Source organism: Oncorhynchus tshawytscha, linkage group LG18, assembly GCF_018296145.1.
Source record: "Oncorhynchus tshawytscha isolate Ot180627B linkage group LG18, Otsh_v2.0, whole genome shotgun sequence".
NCBI classification, from domain to species: domain Eukaryota; kingdom Metazoa; phylum Chordata; class Actinopteri; order Salmoniformes; family Salmonidae; genus Oncorhynchus; species Oncorhynchus tshawytscha.
The window spans coordinates 41,411,182-41,432,327 of record NC_056446.1 but is presented as its reverse complement, the minus strand read 5'-3'; the positions used below and the strand labels follow the sequence as shown (position 1 = coordinate 41,432,327).

The following is a 21,146-nucleotide window of genomic DNA, read 5'->3' as shown; positions in this document are numbered from 1 at the left end:
AGTCCTACCTCAGTATTATATAGAAATTACAATACAATGCGCAGACATTTAGCTAGAAGACAATCTTATCCATCAGGATAATTGTATTTAAATAAAGAGCCAAAAACACGCTCATACTACAACCACTGTTATGGTCTGATATATCATTCCGGTCAGCCAAATCAGCATTCAGGGCTCGAAACCACCCAGTTTGTAATCACTTAAAAACAATCCCAGAGCATTAAAACTAAGAGAGAACGGTTCAGATGGGAACAGTGTCCCTGTGCAGAGCCATAGAAAACACTCTCTAAATACCTCTGGTTGCAACAGTCGTAACTCTCTGTGTCCGACAGGGGAAATTGTTCTCTACGACGGACCTAAAAATCCTATCTGTTACACCAGCTGGGCATAGCTGTTAGCCCTATCATGAGCTAACTCCGTTTCACGTTTCATGTTATGCACAGAACATCTATTTTTTTTTTTAAAAAGGGTGCGAGTCTCATGTTCGTATTTCACAACCTCCGCGGGGGCTTCGAGTTTCCTCAAAGTCAATAATCCACTTGATTTATACCACACCGCTAAATGTGTCTGATCAGATATTAGAAAAACAAAATAGATGAACGGTCACCTCCACTTATTTATTTGCCCAGTCAGAGATCAAATAACCAAATACTGTAAGACATTCAGTGAAACAAAACAAAAAATGACAATGATTGACTATCAGAAGTCAAGGACTTTCAGTCATGATATAGCCGAAGCTACTACGCCAGTGAAGAGAGAAATAACCCACCTGTTATACCAGGCTAGCGTATGCTACATAACATGCTAGATAAATGTTCTGATAACACTGTTAGATGAGCAAACTAGACTAAATATTATCGTCATGAACACGCAACTCGGCTAACATTTCCCCAGCTTTAATTGTGACCAAATATCCCAAACGGAGATTCAGTGAAAACACAAAATCGGACATCGATCGATTTGTCAAGATGAGTCCCCCCCCCCAACGCTCGTCTCAAAGCAGAGCGACAACGCTGTCCCGATCATAACGTTGCTGAAATGTATAGTTGAACACGAAAAACTGCTTTCAAGTATTTAAAACGGTTAGATGCCTTTGGAAGTTTCAGTAAATAACAATATGATAAAGGCCTTCAATTGCATTAGCCTATTTAATTCCAATATTTTCTTAACTCAGTGATATTCCTTTGGGGCGGCAGAGTAGCCTAGTGGTTAGAGCGTTGGACTAGTAACCGGAAGGTTGCAAGATCGAATCCCTGAGCTGACAAGGTACAAAATCTGTCGTTCTGCCCCCTGAACAGGCAGTTAACCCACTGTTCCCCAGTAGGCCGTCATTGAAAATAAGAATTTGTTCTAAACGGACTTGCCTAGTTAAATAAGAAGGTGAAATAAAAATAAAAATTCCCCCAGTAATTATTGATTGTTCCATCCAGATGTGGTACATGCTCAGCGGTGGGCTTTGTGAAGTGACGGGACAAAGTTTACAACTGGCACAAGCCTAGCAACGGGGCTGCCTAGCAACCATCATTATGATGCATCAGTTATAACTAGTCTTATTTTTTTGATTGGTGCAAATAGGTGTAAATTCTGATCCCCAAGTCGGACGTAGCTTGCCTCAACTAGCATTTAAAACCAACTTTTTTTTTAATGCCCAACTGGTGCAGGTAGGTAGTTACCTGAGTAGCTGGGTGAGGGGGGTAGGGGCAGGTAGGTAGTTACCCGAGTACCTGGGTGAGGGGGGCTCTGGGTAGGGGCAGGTAGGTAGTTACCTGAGTTGCTGGGTGAGGGGGCTCTGGGTAGGGGCAGGTAGGTAGTTACCTGAGTAGCTGGGTGAGGGGGGCTCTGGGTAGGGGCAGGTAGGTAGTTACCTGAGTTGCTGGGTGAAGGGGGCTCTGGGTAGGGGCAGGTAGGTAGTTACCTGAGTTGCTGGGTGAGTGGGGCTTTGCGGCTATACTGGTGCAGGTGAGAGAACAGGCTGACTTTGTAGCCATAGTCGGATCGCAGTGGGATCTGAAATAAACACACACACACACACGTTTAGTTCACCGTGATCCTCTTGGGTTCAGAGGTCAAAGGTTCAAAGGTGGATGGGTGAGGTCAAGTCCAAACATACATAGATGCCAACCCCCACAGCAACCAAGCATAACTCTGAGCAGTAGGCCAGCTCAACAACCGCACCATATTCTGTACTGTAGGCCAGCTCAACAACCACACCATATTCTGAGCAGTAGGCCAGCTCAACAACCACACCATATTCTGAGCAGTAGGCCAGCTCAACAACCACACCATATTCTGTACAGTAGGCCAGCTCAACAACCGCACCATATTCTGAGCAGTAGGCCAGCTCAACAACCACACCATATTCTGTACAGTAGGCCAGCTCAACAACCACACCATATTCTGTACAGTAGGCCAGCTCAACAACCACACCATATTCTGTACTGTAGGCCAGCTCAACAACCACACCATATTCTGTACTGTAGGCCAGCTCAACAACCACACCATATTCTGTACTGTAGGCCAGCTCAACAACCACACCATATTCTGAGCAGTAGGCCAGCTCAACAACCACACCATATTCTGTACAGTAGGCCAGCTCAACAACCACACCATATTCTGTACTGTAGGCCAGCTCAACAACCACACCATATTCTGTACAGTAGGCCAGCTCAACAACCACACCATATTCTGTACTGTAGGCCAGCTCAACAACCACACCATATTCTGTACAGTAGGCCAGCTCAACAACCACACCATATTCTGTACAGTAGGCCAGCTCAACAACCACACCATATTCTGTACTGTAGGCCAGCTCAACAACCACACCATATTCTGTACTGTAGGCCAGCTCAACAACCACACCATATTCTGTACTGTAGGCCAGCTCAACAACCACACCATATTCTGTACAGTAGGCCAGCTCAACAACCACACCATATTCTGTACTGTAGGCCAGCTCAACAACCACCACCATATTCTGTACTGTAGGCCAGCTCAACAACCACACCATATTCTGTACTGTAGGCCAGCTCAACAACCACACCATATTCTGAGCAGTAGGCCAGCTCAACAACCACACCATATTCTGAGCAGTAGGCCAGCTCAACAACCACACCATATTCTGTACTGTAGGCCAGCTCAACAACCACACCATATTCTGAGCAGTAGGCCAGCTCAACAACCACACCATATTCTGAGCAGTAGGCCAGCTCAACAACCACACCATATTCTGTACTGTAGGCCAGCTCAACAACCACACCATATTCTGAGCAGTAGGCCAGCTCAACAACCACACCATATTCTGTAGCAGTAGGCCAGCTCAACAACCACACCATATTCTGAGCAGTAGGCCAGCTCAACAACCACACCATATTCTGAGCAGTAGGCCAGCTCAACAACCACACCATATTCTGTACAGTAGGCCAGCTCAACAACCACACCATATTCTGTACAGTAGGCCAGCTCAACAACCACACCATATTCTGTAGCTGTAGGCCAGCTCAACAACCACACCATATTCTGTACAGTAGGCCAGCTCAACAACCACACCATATTCTGTACTGTAGGCCAGCTCAACAACCACACCATATTCTGTACTGTAGGCCAGCTCAACAACCACACCATATTCTGTACTGTAGGCCAGCTCAACAACCACACCATATTCTGTACTGTAGGCCAGCTCAACAACCACACCATATTCTGTACTGTAGGCCAGCTCAACAACCACACCATATTCTGTACTGTAGGCCAGCTCAACAACCACACCATATTCTGTACTGTAGGCCAGCTCAACAACCACACCATATTCTGTACTGTAGGCCAGCTCAACAACCACACCATATTCTGTACTGTAGGCCAGCTCAGAGAACATGAGAGAAAAACTAGGAAATGCCAAGTAGAACATATAAATGCCGAGTAGAACATATAAATGCCTAGTAGAACATATAAATGCCTAGTAGAACATATAAATGCCTAGTAGAACATATAAATGCCTAGTAGAACATATAAATGCCTAGTAGAACATTGTGTACAGCCATTCAATACAGACTGCACATCACTGTTTCATCATGTATCAACATGTAGGATTTTACAGTGAGCTCCAAATGTATTGGGACATGTTTTATTGTTTTGGCTCTGTACTCCAGTATTTTTGGATTTGAAATGATACAATGACTATGAGGTTATTTAACTGCAGACTGTCATCTTTAATCTGAGTGTATTTTCATCCATATTGGGTGAATCGTTTAGAAATTACAGCCCTTTTTCTACATCCCATTTTAGGGGAGCAAAAGTATTGGGAAAAATTTACTTACAGTGCCTTGCGAAAGTATTCGGCCCCCTTGAACTTTGCGACCTTTTGCCACATTTCAGGCTTCAAACATAAAGATATAAAACTGTATTTTTTTGTGAAGAATCAACAACAAGTGGGACACAATCATGAAGTGGAACGACATTTATTGGATATTTCAAACTTTTTTAACAAATCAAAAACTGAAAAATTGGGCGTGCAAAATTATTCAGCCCCCTTAAGTTAATACTTTGTAGCACCACCTTTTGCTGCGACTGACATTTTTTCCCATTCCTCCTTGCAAAACAGCTCGAGCTCAGTGAGGTTGGATGGAGAGCATTTGTGAACAGCAGTTCAGTTCTTTCCACAGATTCTCGATTGGATTCAGGTCTGGACTTTGACTTGGCCATTCTAACACCTGGATATGTTTATTTTTGAACCATTCCATTGTAGATTTTGCTTTATGTTTTGGATCATTGTCTTGTTGGAAGACAAATCTCCGTCCCAGTCTCAGGTCTTTTGCAGACTCCATCAGGTTCTCTTCCAGAATGGTCCTGTATTTGGCTCCATCCATCTTCCCATCAATTTTAACCATCTTCCCTGTCCCTGCTGAAGAAAAGCAGGCCCAAACCATGATGCTGCCACCACCATGTTTGACAGTGGGGATGGTGTGTTCAGGGTGATGAGCTGTGTTGCTTTTACGCCAAACATAACGTTTTGCATTGTTGCCAAAAAGTTCCATTTTGGTTTCATCTGACCAGAGCACCTTCTTCCACATGTTTGGTGTGTCTCCCAGGTGGCTTGTGGCAAACTTTAAACAACACTTTTTCTGGATATCTTTAAGAAATGGCTTTCTTCTTGCCACTCTTCCATAAAGGCCAGATTTGTGCAATATACGACTGATTGTTGTCCTATGGACAGAGTCTCCCACCTCAGCTGTAGATCTCTGCAGTTCATCCAGAGTGATCATGGGCCTCTTGGCTGCATCTCTGATCAGTCTTCTCCTTGTATGAGCTGAAAGTTTAGAGGGACGGCCATGTCTTGGTAGATTTGCAGTGGTCTGATACTCCTTCCATTTCAATATTATCGCTTGCACAGTGCTCCTTGGGATGTTTAAAGCTTGGGAAATCTTTTTGTATCCAAATCCGGCTTTAAACTTCTTCACAACAGTATCTCGGACCTGCCTGGTGTGTTCCTTGTTCTTCATGATGCTCTCTGCGCTTTTAACGGACCTCTGAGACTATCACAGTGCAGGTGCATTTATACGGAGACTTGATTACACACAGGTGGATTGTATTTATCATCATTAGTCATTTAGGTCAACATTGGATCATTCAGAGATCCTCACTGAACTTCTGGAGAGAGTTTGCTGCACTGAAAGTAAAGGGGCTGAATAATTTTGCACGCCCAATTTTTCAGTTTTTGATATGTTAAAAAAGTTTGAAATATCCAATAAATGTCGTTCCACTTCATGATTGTGTCCCACTTGTTGTTGATTCTTCACAAAAAAATACAGTTTTATATCTTTATGTTTGAAGCCTGAAATGTGGAAAAAGGTTGCAAAGTTCAAGGGGGCCGAATACTTTCGCAAGGCATTGTATGTGTATTGTAGAAGTAAAACATGATGTATGTGGTCCAAATATTCATAGCATGCAATGGTTACATAAAGCTTGATGGATGCATTTTTAGTTTGTTTTGGTTGTGTTTCAGATCATTTTGTGAATAATGGTGAGTTATTGTAATGGAGAGAGTGGTTGGTGGTTGACGATATCCCTCTAGTGGTGTGGGGGCTGTGCTTTGGCAAAGTGGGTGGGGTTATATCCTTCCTGTTTGGCCCTGTCCGGGGGTATCATCGGATGGGGCTACAGTGTCTCCTGACCCCTCCTATCTCAGCCTCCAGTATTTATGCTGCAGAAGTTTGTGTCGGGGGGCTAGGGTCAGTTTGTTATATCTGGAGTACTTCTCCTGTCTTATCCGGTGTCCTGTGTGAATTTAAGTATGCTCCCTCTAATTCTCTATTTCTCTTGGACGACCTGAGGCTCATGCCTCAGGACTACCTGGTATGATGACTCCTTGCTGTCCACCTTGCCGTGCTGCTGCTCCAGTTTCAACTGTTCTGCCTGCGGCTATGGAATCCTAACCTGTTCACCGGACGTGCTACCTGTCCCAGACCTATTATTTGACCATGCTGGTGTTCTTGGAGGTACAATATTTGTGCGTTTACAGAATATCTTTAATCATGGTAACATCCACATTAACGTAGAAGTGTTTCCCGCAAAACATATTCTTAATTACAATAAATGTGACCATTTTTTGTTGACACATAACATTATTTACCATTTCATTTCAAATTGGGCACCAAAATAATCTGAAACACAACCAAAACAAACAGCAAATGCATCCAACACATTTGTAGAGTCACAAGCTTGATGTAATCATTGCCTTCTAGGACTATGAGACCAAATAATAAACATTTTACTACTTTAAGTGGATTTGTCCCAAGACTTTTGCTCCCCTAAAAATGGGAGACGACTATGTACAAAAAGTGCTGTAAATTTCTAAACAGTTCACCCGATACGAATGAAAATACCCCACAACTTAAAGCTGACACTCTCCACCTCATAGTCATTGTATCATTTCAAATCCAAAGTGCTGAAGTACAACAGTTGTCACTGTCCCAGTATTGTTGGGAGCTCACTGTACGTCTCTGTCGTGATGGTTCTTTCTGCTGACCAGGTGAAAGACAGGGTCATTATGTCAGGAAGGTAGGTCAGATGGTGGGGAAAATGACATGAACAGACTTTTAATTTTTTTAATTTACCCCTTTTTCTCCCCAATTTCGTGGTATCCAATTGTTTTAGTAGCTACTATCTTGTCTCATCGCCACAATGGGCTCGGGATAGACGAAGGTTGAAAGTCATGCGTCCTCCGATACACAACCCAACCAAGCCGCACTGCTTCTTAACACAGCGCGGCTCCAACCCGGAAGCCAGCCGCACCAATGTGTGAGGAGGAAACGCCGCGCACCTGGCAACCTTGGTTAGCGAGCACTGCGCCCGGCCCGCTGGTGCGCGATGAGACAAGGATATCCCTACCGGCCAAGCCCTCCCTAACCCGGACGGCACTAGGCCAATTTGTGCGTCGCCCCACGGACCTCCCGGTCGCGGCCGGCTACGACAGAGCCTGGGTGCGAACCCAGAGTCTCTGGTGGCACAGCTGGCGCTGCAGTACAGCGCCCTTAACCACTGCGCCGCCCGGGAGGCCCGACATGAACAGCCAAACAAAACAGACGGTAAAAACAAATCAACGGCACACAAAGCAAAGGCCAAACCTTGACACTTAATACCTTATTAGAGGCGCCGTGCGGTAGCGTCTGAAAGAAAATGTGAGGTACAGAATAGAAGCAATTGCGGTGAGACATGGAGGTAGGTTAGGTTATTGATGTGAGGAGGTTTGGCTGGTTACCTGACAACTCCCTGTGTTCTATCTAGGACTTCATCTTACCCATAATCCAAAGTTTCCCCTAATAATACAAGGGAACCACTCTGACGATCTACTGAGATGGCTAATCTCAGTGTTACTGGTAAATTAGTCAAGCAGTGCCTTGATGAAAACAGAGCAGCGCGATGTGGAAGGACAATAACATGCCACAAACCTGTTGTCTCTCCAACTTCTTGGCCAGTCGTTTCACCACTGCAGGGTCATCCACTTGGACATGCTCAGGAAGTCTCTTCACCACTAACAGGAACAGGAAGCCACAAATGATCGTTGAAAACATACTTACTACAACTGCAGAAATATGTATACTACTACTGAGGCACCATGTATACTACTACTGAGGCACCATGTATACTACTACTGAGGTACCATGTATACTACTACTGAGGCACCATGTATACTACTACTGAGGTACCATGTATACTACTACTGAGGTACCATGTATACTACTACTGAGGTACCATGTATACTACTACTGAGGTACCATGTATACTACTACTGAGGCACCATGTATACTACTACTGAGGTACCACTTACTACAACTGCAGCAATATGTAGAATACTACTGAGGTACCATGTATACTACTACTGAGGTACCATGTATACTACTACTGAGGCACCATGTATACTACTACTGAGGTACCATGTATACTACTACTGAGGTACTATGTATACTACTACTGAGGTACCATGTATACTACTACTGAGGTACTATGTATACTACTACTGAGGTACCATGTATACTACTACTGAGGTACCATGTATACTACTACTGAGGTACCATGTATACTACTACTGAGGTACCATGTATACTACTACTGAGGTACCATGTATACTACTACTGAGGTACCATGTATACTACTACTGAGGTACCATGTATACTACTACTGAGGTACCACTTACTACAACTGCAGCAATATGTAGAATACTACTGAGGCACCATGTATACTACTACTGAGGCACCATGTATAATACTACTGATATGTAGAATACTACTGAGGTACCATGTATACTACTACTGATATGTAGAATACTACTGAGGCACCATGTATACTACTACTGATATGTAGAATACTACTGAGGCACCATGTATACTACTACTGATATGTAGAATACTACTGAGGCACCATGTATACTACTACTGAGGTACCATGTATACTACTACTGAGGCACCATGTATACTACTACTGAGGCACCATGTATACTACTACTGAGGTACCATGTATACTACTACTGAGGCACCATGTATACTACTACTGAGGCACCATGTATACTACTACTGAGGTACTATGTATACTACTACTGAGGCACCATGTATACTACTACTGAGGTACCATGTATACTACTACTGAGGCACCATGTATACTACTACTGAGGCACCATGTATACTACTACTGAGGCACCATGTATACTACTACTGAGGTACCATGTATACTACTACTGAGGCACCATGTATACTACTACTGAGGCACCATGTATACTACTACTGAGGCACCATGTATACTACTACTGAGGTACTATGTATACTACTACTGAGGCACCATGTATACTACTACTGAGGTACCACGTATACTACTACTGAGGCACCATGTATACTACTACTGATATGTAGAATACTACTGAGGCACCATGTATACTACTACTACTGAGGCACCATGTATACTACTACTGAGGCACCATGTATACTACTACTGAGGTACCACTTACTACAACTGCAGCAATATGTAGAATACTACTGAGGTACCATGTATACTACTACTGAGGTACCATGTATACTACTACTGAGGTACCATGTATACTACTACTGAGGTACCATGTATACTACTACTGAGGTACCATGTATACTACTACTGAGGTACCATGTATACTACTACTGAGGCACCATGTATACTACTACTGAGGCACCATGTATACTACTACTGAGGCACCATGTATACTACTACTGAGGTACCATGTATACTACTACTGAGGCACCATGTATACTACTACTGAGGTACTATGTATACTACTACTGAGGCACCATGTATACTACTACTGAGGTACCATGTATACTACTACTGAGGCACCATGTATACTACTACTGAGGCACCATGTATACTACTACTGAGGTACCATGTATACTACTACTGAGGCACCATGTATACTACTACTGAGGCACCATGTATACTACTACTGAGGCACCATGTATACTACTACTGAGGTACCATGTATACTACTACTGAGGCACCATGTATACTACTACTGAGGCACCATGTATACTACTACTGAGGTACTATGTATACTACTACTGAGGCACCATGTATACTACTACTGAGGTACCACGTATACTACTACTGAGGCACCATGTATACTACTACTGATATGTAGAATACTACTGAGGCACCATGTATACTACTACTGAGGCACCATGTATACTACTACTGAGGTACCACTTACTACAACTGCAGCAATATGTAGAATACTACTGAGGTACCATGTATACTACTACTGAGGCACCATGTATACTACTACTGAGGCACCATGTATACTACTACCGAGGTACCACTTACTACAACTGCAGCAATATGTAGAATACTACTGAGGTACCATGTATACTACTACTGAGCAAGTCAAATTTGTCCAAGTCAAATTTCCCCTCTGAAACAAAGTTTATGAAATGATACATCATAAATCAACAAGGTGCTCCAGAGGTCTACCGGGAGCTGTTGTACCTGGGTTCAGTTCACTGAGAGGGACTTTGGTCTTGATGCCGGAGGACGAGGAGCCTGGCTGTTTAGCGGCCCTGTCAGTCTCCTGCCTGGCTCTCCTCTCTGCCTTCAGCTCAGCTTTGCTCTTGGCTGGCTTGTCTGCCGGGGAGGGTGCGGGAGAGGAGTGGAAGGGAGCTGAGGCAGGCACAGGTATTGGTGCAGAGGCAGGGGCAGGCAATGCTGAGGGAGCTGGGGAAACAGACAGACTAGGTGAACGGACCAATGAAGTGGATGGAGGAACCATGAATGATTGGTAAATAGACCAATGACAAAGCTAGCAGTTTATGAAAATTAGTAAACAACTAACTGAAAATGACAGATATGCTAACTTGCTATAGGTTGCTCTCCGGTTTTGTGATGAAACAAAAGGTTTGTTTGAATTGATTCTAAAACCTTTTTCAATGTGCCATTTCTGGCTCTGGACAACATGACAGGAACATCTTTAAATGTATTTGTTTTTCAAAGATATTTAAAATGATACAATCAGACCTTTGTGCAAAAACCGGAACGTTGAATAAATTCCCTGGTTTTCCAGAAATCCTGGTTGAAGAATCCAGATGTCCTGGGCATATTCCCTCCTGATTCCAGGAAACCTTCAACCAGGATTTCAGGAAAACCAGGGATCCTAATCAAACCCACTCTGATGATGGTGCAAAAAAAAAAAAAAAGTTGTATGACATGATGATATCAATAAGCATTAGACCAGGCTAGAATACAACACCTTTCTGTGTTGCCACAGGTCGTGGTGGTGGCAACAGGGAGACAGGTGTCTTTTCCTTCTCTGTTTCTGACTTTTCATTCTTCCTTTCCTTCTGTTTCTTCTGTTGTTTCTTCTGTTTCCTCAGACGTTGCTTCTCCTCTTTGCTTAACTCCTTCCCTTCATTCTAGTAGGTGGTGTGAAAGGTGAAATCCAGTTGAATTCAAATCACTTTTTTGACAGCATCCCGTTTGATTTAAACAAAACTTTCCATACATGTTTGGTCAGTAGCTATATACAGGGACAGTTCCAGGGTCAGTAGTTATATACAGGGACAGTAGTATATACAGGGACAGTAGTTATATACAGGGACAGTTCCAGGGTCAGTAGTTATATACAGGGACAGTTCCAGGGTCAGTAGTTATATACAGGGTCAGTAGCTATATACAGGGACTATATACGTGTGAAACTGAAGGCACGAACCACTGCTTTTAATCAGGGCAAGGTGTCTGGTAACATGACTGAATACAAACAGTGCAGCTATTCCCTCCGCAAGGCTATCAAACAAGCTAAGCGCCAGTACAGAGACAAAGTAGAATCTCAATTCAACGGCTCAGACACAAGAGGCATGTGGCAGGGTCTACAGTCAATCACGGACTACAGGAAGAAACCCAGTCCAGTCACGGACCAGGATGTCTTGCTCCCAGGCAGACTAAATAACTTTTTTGCCCGCTTTGAGGACAATACAGTGCCACTGACACGGCCTGTAACGGAAACATGCGGTCTCTCCTTCACTGCAGCCAGAAGTGAGTAAGACATTTAAACGTGTTAACCCTCGCAAGGCTGCAGGCCCAGACGGCATCCCCAGCCGCGCCCTCAGAGCATGCGCAGACCAGCTGGCCGGTGTGTTTACGGACATAATCAATCCCTATACCAGTCTGCTGTTCCCACATGCTTCAAGAGGGCCACCATTGTTCCTGTTCCCAAGAAAGCTAAGGTAACTGAGCTAAATGACTACCGCCCAGTAGCACTCACATCCGTCATCATGAAGTGCTTTGAGAGACTAGTCAAGGACCATATCACCTCCACCCTACCTGACACCCTTGACCCACTCCAATTTGCTTACCGCCCAAATAGGTCCACAGGGATGCAATCTCAACCACACTGCACACTGCCCTAACCCATCTGGACAAGAGGAATACCTATGTGAGAATGCTGTTCATCGACTACAGCTCGGCATTCAACACCATAGTACCCTCCAAGCTCGTCATCAAGCTCGAGACCCTGGGTCTCAGGACCCAGCCCTGTGCAACTGGGTTCTGGACTTCCTGACGGGGCCCCCAGGTGGTGAGGGTAGGCAACAACATCTCCTCCCCGCTGATCCTCAACACTGGGGCCCCACAGGGTGCGTTCTGAGCCCTCAGGGTCTCCTGTACTCCCTGTTCACCCACGACTGCGTGGCCATGCACGCCTCCAACTCAATCATCAAGTTTGCGGACGACACAACAGTGGTAGGCTTGATTACCAACAAGGGTCAGAGACGGCCTACAGGGAGGAGGTGAGGGCCCTCGGAGTGTGGTGTCAGGAAAATAACCTCACACTCAACGTCAACAAAACTAAGGAGATGATTGTGGACTTCAGGAAACAGCAGAGGGAACACCCCCATCCACATCGATGGAACAGTAGTGGAGAGGGTAGCAAGTTTTAAGTTCCTAGGCATACATCACAGACAAACTGAATTGGTCCACTCACACAGACAGCATCGTGAGGAAGGCGCAGCAGCGCCTCTTCAACCTCAGGAGGCTGAAGAAAGGGCTTGTCACCAAAAGCACTCACAAACTTCTACAGATGCACAATCGAGAGCATCCTGGCGGGCTGTATCACCGCCTGGTATGGCAACTGCACCGCCCTCAACCGTAAGGCTCTCCAGGGGTAGTGAGGTCTGCACAACGCATCAGGGGGCAAACTACCTGCCCTCCAGGACACCTACACCACCCGATGCTACAGGAAGGCCATAAAGATCATCAAGGACATCAACCACCCGAGCCACTGCCTGTTCACCCCGCTGTCATCCAGAAGGCGAGGTCAGTACAGGTGCATCAAAGCTGGGACCGAGAGACTGAAAAACAGCTTCTATCTCAAGGCCATCAGACTGTTAAACAGCCACCACTAACATTGAGTGGCTACTGCCAACACACTGTCAATGACACTGACTCTACTCCAGCCACTTTAATCATGGGAATTGATGGGAAATGATGTAAATATATCACTAGCCACTTTAAACAATGCTACCTTATATAATGTTACTTACCCTACATTGTTCTTCTCATATGCATACGTTGATACTGTACTCTATATCATCGACTGCATCCTTATGTAATACATGTATCACTAGCCACTTTAACTATGCCACTTGGTTTACATACATCTCATATGTATATACTGTACTCGATATCATCTACTGTATCTTGCCTATGCTGCTCTGTACCATCACTCATTCATATATCTTTATGTACATATTCTTTATCCCCTTACACTGTGTATAAGACAGTAGTTTTTTTGGAATTGTTAGTTAGATTACTGCTGCTCGTTATTACTGCATTGTCGGAACTAGAAGCACAAGCATTTGGGCAAAACACTCGCATTAACATCTGCTAACCATGTGTATGTGACAAATACAATTTGATTTGATTTGATTTGGACAGTTCCAGGGTCAGTAGTTATATACAGGGTCAGTAGCTATATACAGGGACAGTTCCAGGGTCAGTAGTTATATACAGGGACAGTAGCTATATACAGGGTCAGTAGTTATATACAGGGTCCGTAGTTATATACAGGGTCAGTAGTTATATACAGGGACAGTTCCAGGGTCAGTAGTTATATACAGGGTCAGTAGCTATATACAGGGTCAGTAGCTATATACAGGGACAGTAGTTATATACAGGGACAGTTCCAGGGTCAGTAGTTATATACAGGGACAGTAGCTATATACAGGGACAGTTGTTATATACAGGGTCAGTAGCTATATACAGGGTCAGTAGTTATATACAGGGACAGTTCCAGGGTCAGTAGCTATATACAGGGTCAGTAGCTATATACAGGGTCAGTAGCTATATACAGGGTCAGTAGCTATAAACAGGGACAGTAGCTATATACAGGGACAGTTCCAGGGTCAGTAGCTATATACAGGGTCAGTAGCTATATACAGGGTCAGTAGCTATATACAGGGACAGTTCCAGGGTCAGTAGTTATATACAGGGTCAGTAGCTATATACAGGGTCAGTAGCTATATACAGGGACAGTAGTTATATACAGGGACAGTTCCAGGGTCAGTAGTTATATACAGGGTCAGTAGTTATATACAGGGTCAGTAGCTATATACAGGGTCAGTAGTTATATACAGGGTCAGTAGTTATATACAGGGTCAGTCGCTATATACAGGGTCAGTAGTTATATACAGGGTCAGTAGTTATATACAGGGTCAGTAGCTATATGCAGGGTCAGTAGTTATATACAGGGTCAGTAGTTATATACAGGGTCAGTAGCTATATACAGGGACAGTAGCTATATACAGGGTCAGTAGCTATATACAGGGTCAGTAGCTATATGCAGGGTCAGTAGTTATATACAGGGTCAGTAGTTATATACAGGGTCAGTAGCTATATACAGGGACAGTTCCAGGGTCAGTAGTATATACAGGGTCAGTAGTTATATACAGGGACAGTTCCAGGGTCAGTAGTTATATACAGAGACAGTAGCTATATACAGGGACAGTTGTTATATACAGGGTCAGTAGCTATATACAGGGTCAGTAGCTATATACAGGGACAGTTCCAGTACCTTGTACCTTGGATTTGAACTTACAACCTTTCGGTTACTAGTCCCACGCTCTAACCACTAGGCTACCCTGCCGCCCCTCCACTCCAACCACTAGGCTACCCTGCCGCCCCCTCCACTCCAACCACTAGGCTACCCTGCCGCCCCTCCACTCCAACCACTAGGCTACCCTGCCGCCCCCTCCACTCCAACCACTAGGCTACCCTGCCGCCCCTCCACTCCAACCACTAGGCTACCCTGCCGCCCCTCCACTCCAACCACTAGGCTACCCTGCCGCCCCTCCACTCCAACCACTAGGCTACCCTGCCGCCCCTCCACTCTAACCACTAGGCTACCCTGCCGCCCCTCCACTCTAACCACTAGGCTACCCTGCCGCCCTCCACTCTAACCACTAGGCTACCCTGCCGCCTCTCCACTCTAACCAGGCTACCCTGCCGCCCCTCCACTCTAACCTTTAGGCTACCCTGCCGCCCCTCCACTCTAACCACTAGGCTACCCTGCCGCCCCAACACTCAAACCACTAGTCTACCCTGCGATGACTAGCCATGTGGAGAATCGATGACTAGCCATGTGGAGAATCGATGACTAGCCATGTGGAGAATCGATGACTAGCCATGTGGAGAATCGATGACTAGCCATGTGGAGAATCGATGACTAGCCATGTGGAGAATCGATGACTAGCCATGTGGAGAATCGATGACTAGCCATGTGGAGAATCGATGACTAGCCATGCGGAGAATCGTACGCGACTCGTTTCATCTCGTTCTCGATACCATGTCTTGTTTGAGGTGTTTTGACTCATTTCATTTCAACGCTAATATGGCAACAACAAAAAATACACTAGCGAGCTAACTAACCAACTGTAACGATGTATTTGAGAGACAACAAGTGGTCATTGTGCAAATGTATTTATGTTTTCAATAAACATTTGGAGACGCAATACAGTTTACATGTTGTCAACAATCTAAGCAAAACCTCTTCCGTTCTGCATGATTCGGTCTTGTTGCTAAACAAACCAGGGTTATAGTGTCCCCACATGCCATATCGCTTGTTTTTACAGAAGACAGAAAGACAAGACATACGTGGCCACCTGTGCTAACTAAAAATACAATTTAAAAATGAAGCACATTTTTGTGCAGTTTTTTGTTGCTCGCCATGCTGTGTGTTCATGTGTTGCTCACCATGCTATGTCGTCGTCTTAGGTCTCTATGTAGTCTTAGGTCTCTATTTCGTGTCGTCTCTCTTGTCGTGATATTTAAAATGTATTATTCTATCCCCCGTCCCTGCAGGAGAGGCCTTTTGCCTTCTGGTAGGCCGTCATTGTAAATAAGAAATTGTTCTTAACTGACTTGCCTGGTTAATTTAAAGGTTAAATATGATATATATATATTTTTTTATGTAAATATCTAGAGGAAGTGTAGTTGGTAAACTGGAGGCTCACACAGCTTGTGGATCTGTGCAACACTGCTACATTCAGTGTGTGTGTGTATATATATATATATATATGTGTATATCACTGATATGAAAGATAAGAGGCATATATATCAGCATATGTTTTGAAAATCGGTTTGAAAGCGATGATTGTCTTTTTAACATTTCGAGAAACGTCAGCGTCTGGAAATTGTAGTTCACACGTAGCCATCAGTGTGCGAATGGGGCGGCAGCCTAGTGGTTGGACTGGAGGGGCGGCAGGGTAGCCTAGTGGTTAGAGTGGAGGGGGGCAGGGTAGCCTAGTGGTTAGAGTGGAGGGGGGCAGGGTAGCCTAGTGGTTAGAGTGGAGGGGGCAGGGTAGCCTAGTGGTTAGAGTGGAGGGGCGGCAGGGTAGCCTAGTGGTTAGAGTGGAGGGGCGGCAGGGTAACCTAGTGGTTAGAGTGGAGGGGCGGCAGGGTAGCCTAGTGGTTAGAGTGGAGGGGCGGCAGGGTAGCCTAGTGGTTAGAGTGGAGGGGCGGCAGGGTAGCCTAGTGGTTAGAGTGGAGGGGCGGCAGCGTAGCCTAGTGGTTAGAGTGGAGGGGAGGCAGGGTAGCCTAGTGGTTAGAGCGTTGGACTAGTAACCGAGAGGTTGCTAGATCGAATCCCTGAGATGACAAGGTACAAAATCTGTTGTTCTGCCCCCTGAACAAGGCAGTTAACCCACTGTTCCTAGGCCGTCATTGAAAATAAGAATTTGTTCTTAACTGACAAAATAAAAGTAAAATAAAGTGTTTAAAGAAATAAATAATGTAATATCTGAAACTCTACATATGGAGAAGAATGGTTTTCTAGATAATACCGACCCTTACGCTTGTTTACACTGAGCTGCACTAGGGTATGAACACAATCACGGTTACACACTGTGAAGCCGGCGCTAGACATGGGTCAGGAAAACGTACCTCAATGCAGGGGGGGGGGGATATGCCACCGTACTCCAAATTTCATCCACACTGTTCCATTGAGAAGATTGAAATACTGCGAGTTTTTACTCTCCAGAAAACGACCCTTTTCGTCCTCATGCTCGCTAACAGTAGCCACCTCAGCCATTTTGGAATGGCACTGGTCAGCCAATCAGCTCCTTTGTTGTTCAACACAACATGACACTGGCAAATCCCATCCCTGCATTGAGGTATGTCTTTCGACCCATATCTAAAACGCCCGCCACTATGGTTTCTTAATATAACCTTGATTGCGTTCCAACCCCAGTGCAGCCCAGTGTAAACAAGTGTAAAAGGTACGGCCAGAATTAACTCCCCCAAGCACAATTTAACCAGGCGCTCTATAGTAGGGGCGTCCATAGAGGAGGTCTGTGCATCAGGCCCCCCCACCCCCCTCCTCTAAAGTGACGCAACATATTGTATAAGGACTCTCAATGTCATGTCGTTTTGTTCTCGGATTTAAAATCATTCGGTACATTGTCTCGGTGTTTTGAAAAGACTTACTTTTGAGCGTGTGATATCATCTTTGTTGCCAGGGCCATCTGTAAGGACGATGAATACAGTGTGGTGATGAGGATGACACAGGACTGTATAAGTTACTGCTGCACATGCAGCTGGGACAATGCTCTCTCTCTTCATCTTACTAGCAAGCCATGTCCTAGTTAAACAGAGATATCTTACAGGATAACTAACTGTAGCACTTTTACTAGGTGTGTTGTTTTAATGAAATCTTTATGTATTTTTTAAAATGTTGGCTCATGAATCAATGTAAATGACACAATACTCTTCAGTGACTGAAGCTACCATCACTTCTCAGGCTAGTTAGTTAGCCCGCAATGCTACCCACAATGACTGGTGTAGCTAGTTAACATTTACTATAAAGGTCACACAAGCTGACACGTCAGGTTTTATTCCGTGATATTTCAACCAGAGTTGTAGCTATAGGTCGATGTTTTTTTTGTTAAGTGTATTGACAGCTGTCATTGTTTTCAGACTCACCCGGTTCTCCACAGTCTGCCATGTTTCCGATAGTTTCAGCAGGAAATACACGTCTGAATTAGTGCGGAGGAAATGGACAGCGCCCTCTTGCGGTTGAAGTTAACGGGTTTCACAAGCAACTACAAAATGAGGTATTTGTTGAGGGCATTTTCATTATTTTTTAATAAACTGTCACTCATCGGACTTCCCCGTATTCATGGTTCTCACAGACAGTAGTGTAAAGTACTTTAAAGTACGACTTAAGTATTTTTGGGGGGTATCTGTACTTCACAATTGATATTTTTGACTACTTTTACTTTTACTTCACTACATTCCTAAAGAAAATATATTTTTTTACTCCATACATTTCCCTGACACCCAAAAGTACTCTTTACATTTTGAATGCTTAAAAGGACAGGAAAATTGTTAAATTTACACACTCCTCTGTCCAGTGTCTGTGTTGTTTTGCCCATCTTAATCCTTTCTTTTTATTGGCCAGTCTGAGATATGGCTTTTTCTTTGCAATTCTGCCTAGAAGGCCAGCATCCCAGAGTCGCCTCTTCCCTGTTGACGTTGAGACTGGACAGAGGAACTCTGCCTAGAAGGCCAGCATCCCAGAGTCGCCTCTTCACAGTTGACGTTGAGACTGGTGTTTTGCGGGTACTATTTAATGAAGCTGCCAGTTGAGGACTTGTGAGGCGTCTGTTTCTCAAACTAGACACTCTAATATACTTGTCCTCTTGCTCAGTTGTGCACTGGGGCCTCACACTCCTCTTCCTATTCTGGTTAGAAACAGTTTGATCTGTTCTGTGAAGGGAGTAGTACACAGCGTTGTACCAGATCTTCAGTTTCTTAGCAATTTCTCACATGGAATAGCCTTCATTTCTCAGAACAAGAATAGACTGACGAGTTTTGGAAGAAAGTCTTCTTTGTTTCTGGCCATTTTGAGCCTGTAATCGAACCCACAAATGCTGATGCTCCAGATACTCAAGTAGTCTAAAGAAGGCCAGATTTATTGCTTCTTTAATCAGGACCAGAGTTTTCAGCTGTGCTAATGTAACAGGGTTGGTTATGTTTCCACTTGCCTCTAAAGAAATGGGTATTTAATGTTCAAGCATTCTTATTAGTTGTTTCAACTCTGATGACAATGAGGTGTGTTGTGATTGGCCCCGCTTTCAGATAGGGGGAGATCGCGAACGTCAGGTCTACCCAGTATGAAAATGTGATGCAAGGGGTGGGCCACATATTGAATAGTGTTTTCTATTTTACAATGTGTACAAGTTTGCTGTACGTTACTGATTTATACATGTGTGGATATGTGGTACCTGTTAGGGATTGAGGGGCTTTCTGGGATGTGCTTTGGCATATAATTACTATAAATAAGTGTGTTAGCTAGCATACACCGATGTAATGGTCACAAAAGCCCACTGCTAACACAGTTGTCTTCATGCTACAGATGAATGCCATCGACAGCCACCCATATCATTAAGCCCTGCACAACTAACGTGCTGTTTCCCATTTAACAACAGCAACAGGAATAAATGATGCTCAACTGAGACCACTGGCTGATGTGATATATTAGGAGACCGTGACCCAGACCACTGGCTGATGTGATATATTAGGAGACCGTGACCCAGACCACTGGCTGATGTGATATATTAGGAGACCATGACCCAGACCACTGGCTGATGTGATATATTAGGAGACCATGACCCAGACCACTGGCTGATGTGATATATTAGGAGACCATGACCCAGACCACTGGCTGATGTGATATATTTGGAGACCATGACCCAGACCACTGGCTGATGTGATATATTAGGAGACCGTGACCCAGACCACTGGCTGATGTGATTTATTTGGAGACCGTGACCCAGACCACTGGCTGATGTGATATATTAGGAGACCGTGACCCAGACCACTGGCTGATGTGATTTATTTGGAGACCATGACCCAGACCACTGGCTGATGTGATATATTAGGAGACCATGACCCAGACCACTGGCTGATGTGATATATTAGGAGACCATGACCCAGACCACTGGCTGATGTGATATATTAGGAGACCATGACCCAGACCACTGGCTGATGTGATATATTAGGAGACCATGACCCAGACCACTGGCTGATGTGATTTATTTGGAGACCGTGACCCAGACCACTGGCTGATGTGATTTATTTGGAGACCGTGACCCAGACCACTGGCTGATGTGATATATTAGGAGACCGTGACCCAGACCACTGGCTGATGTGATTTATTTGGAGACCGTGACCCAGACCACTGGCTGATGTGATATATTAGGAGACCATGACCCAGACCACTGGCTGATGTGATATATTAGGAGACCGTGACCCAGACCACTGGCTGATGTGATATATTAGGAGACCGTGACCCAGACCACTGGCTGATGTGATATATTAGGAGACCGTGACCCAGACCACTGGCTGATGTGATATATTTGGAGACCATGACCCAGACCACTGGCTGATGTGATATATTAGGAGACCGTGACCCAGACCACTGGCTGATGTGATATATTAGGAGACCGTGACCCAGACCACTGGCTGATGTGATTTATTTGGAGACCGTGACCCAGACCACTGGCTGATGTGATATATTAGGAGACCGTGACCCAGACCACTGGCTGATGTGATATATTAGGAGACCGTGACCACTGGCTGATGTGATATATTAG

At 44.7% G+C, this 21,146-nt stretch overlaps 1 protein-coding gene across 1 annotated transcript in view; it reads right to left on the bottom strand.

Annotated features, from left to right (window-relative positions):
- eif2b4 (eukaryotic translation initiation factor 2B, subunit 4 delta) overlaps positions 1-18,552 on the bottom strand; it is a 32,429-nt gene extending 13,877 nt beyond the window's left edge. Inside the window, exons 1-6 of the mRNA XM_042301092.1 lie at positions 18,472-18,552; positions 17,977-18,014; positions 11,252-11,414; positions 10,495-10,719; positions 7,941-8,023; positions 1,916-2,007 (exon numbers count right to left, since the gene is read on the bottom strand). Of these exons, the coding sequence (XP_042157026.1) occupies positions 1,916-2,007; positions 7,941-8,023; positions 10,495-10,719; positions 11,252-11,414; positions 17,977-18,014; positions 18,472-18,493 (623 nt within the window). The 5' untranslated portion in view covers positions 18,494-18,552. The remainder of the gene's footprint in view (positions 1-1,915; positions 2,008-7,940; positions 8,024-10,494; positions 10,720-11,251; positions 11,415-17,976; positions 18,015-18,471) is intronic.
- Between the last annotated feature and the right edge of the window lie 2,594 nt (positions 18,553-21,146).